Raw genomic sequence first — 1050 nt, 5'->3', positions numbered from 1 at the left:
GAGGCCTCGGTGTACTCAGGAGTTTGTACAGAGATCTTCAAAAGAGAGTGTGTGATCTTCCAGAAACCAGTCTACTGCTTTGTTCATCTGAGCATTCAGGAGTTTCTGGCTGCAGTCTACATGTTCCACTGTTTCATCAGCAGGAAGACAAAGGTGCTGAGAGACTTTTTGGGGCAAAAGTACAGTGGGTCATCTCTGGATGATTTTCTCAAGATAATCATAAAGAAATCCCTCCAGAGTAAAAATGGCCACCTGGACCTGTTTGTCCGCTTCCTTCATGGCCTCTGTCTGGAATCCAACCAGAAACTCTTAGAAGGTCTGCTGGGTCAGACAGAGAACAGTCCAGAAACCATCCAGAGAGTCATCAAAAACCTGAAGAAGATGAACAGTCGTAAAATCTCTCCTGACAGAAGCATCAACATCTTCCACTGTCTGATGGAGATGAACGACCTCTCAGTACATCAGGAGATCCAAGAGTTCCTGAAGTCAGAGATCAGATCAGAGAAGAAACTCTCTATGATCCACTGCTCAGCTCTGGCCTTCATGCTGCAGATGTCAGAGGACGTTCTGGAAGAGTTGGACCTGCAGAAGTACAAAGCTTCACAGGACGGACGACTGCGACTGATTCCAGCTGTGAGGAACTGCAGAAAGGCTCGGTGAGTCCAGATGTGATCATTAATATCATTGATCAATGTAGGTTAATAGTTTAATTTTTAAAATAAGAATCACAGTCCTTTATTTACTTTGTTTTATTATTTTGCGTTGAAATGGAGTCCAGAGTACATTCCTTGGCATTGCACATTTTAATATTTTTTAGCTGAAACTGTAATGGTAGGGAAGACTGAGAACCTTCAGAGACAGGTAGGGAAAGACCATCTCTGAATCGAGGAGGGGGCCTAAGGGTACATCTTTCACCATCTTACAATGCTGTGATTGCAGCCATTCCCCAACTCCTTGTGAATGGGACTGATGGACACTGATCAGTGGTCTTTGATCAGTGGGTTTTGATCAGTAGTTGTTGATCAATGGTCATGAGAATTTAATTTATAA

The 1050-nt window shown here is 43.3% G+C and overlaps 1 protein-coding gene across 1 annotated transcript in view; it reads left to right on the top strand.

The window, feature by feature from the left end:
• The first annotated feature begins 6 nt into the window (after positions 1 to 6).
• LOC102293976 (NLR family CARD domain-containing protein 3-like) overlaps positions 7 to 1050 on the top strand; it is a 3368-nt gene continuing 2324 nt past the window's right edge. Inside the window, exon 1 of the mRNA XM_005953456.2 lies at positions 7 to 656. Coding sequence (XP_005953518.2) covers positions 121 to 656 — 536 coding nt within the window. The 5' untranslated portion in view covers positions 7 to 120. The remainder of the gene's footprint in view (positions 657 to 1050) is intronic.

The sequence above is a fragment of the Haplochromis burtoni genome, unplaced genomic scaffold (genome assembly GCF_018398535.1).
Source record: "Haplochromis burtoni strain Fernald_Lab_line unplaced genomic scaffold, NCSU_Asbu1 Contig_4467, whole genome shotgun sequence".
In the NCBI taxonomy this organism is placed as follows: domain Eukaryota; kingdom Metazoa; phylum Chordata; class Actinopteri; order Cichliformes; family Cichlidae; genus Haplochromis; species Haplochromis burtoni.
The sequence above is the reverse complement of the archived record's forward strand: the minus strand, read 5'-3'. Positions and strand labels throughout refer to the sequence as shown.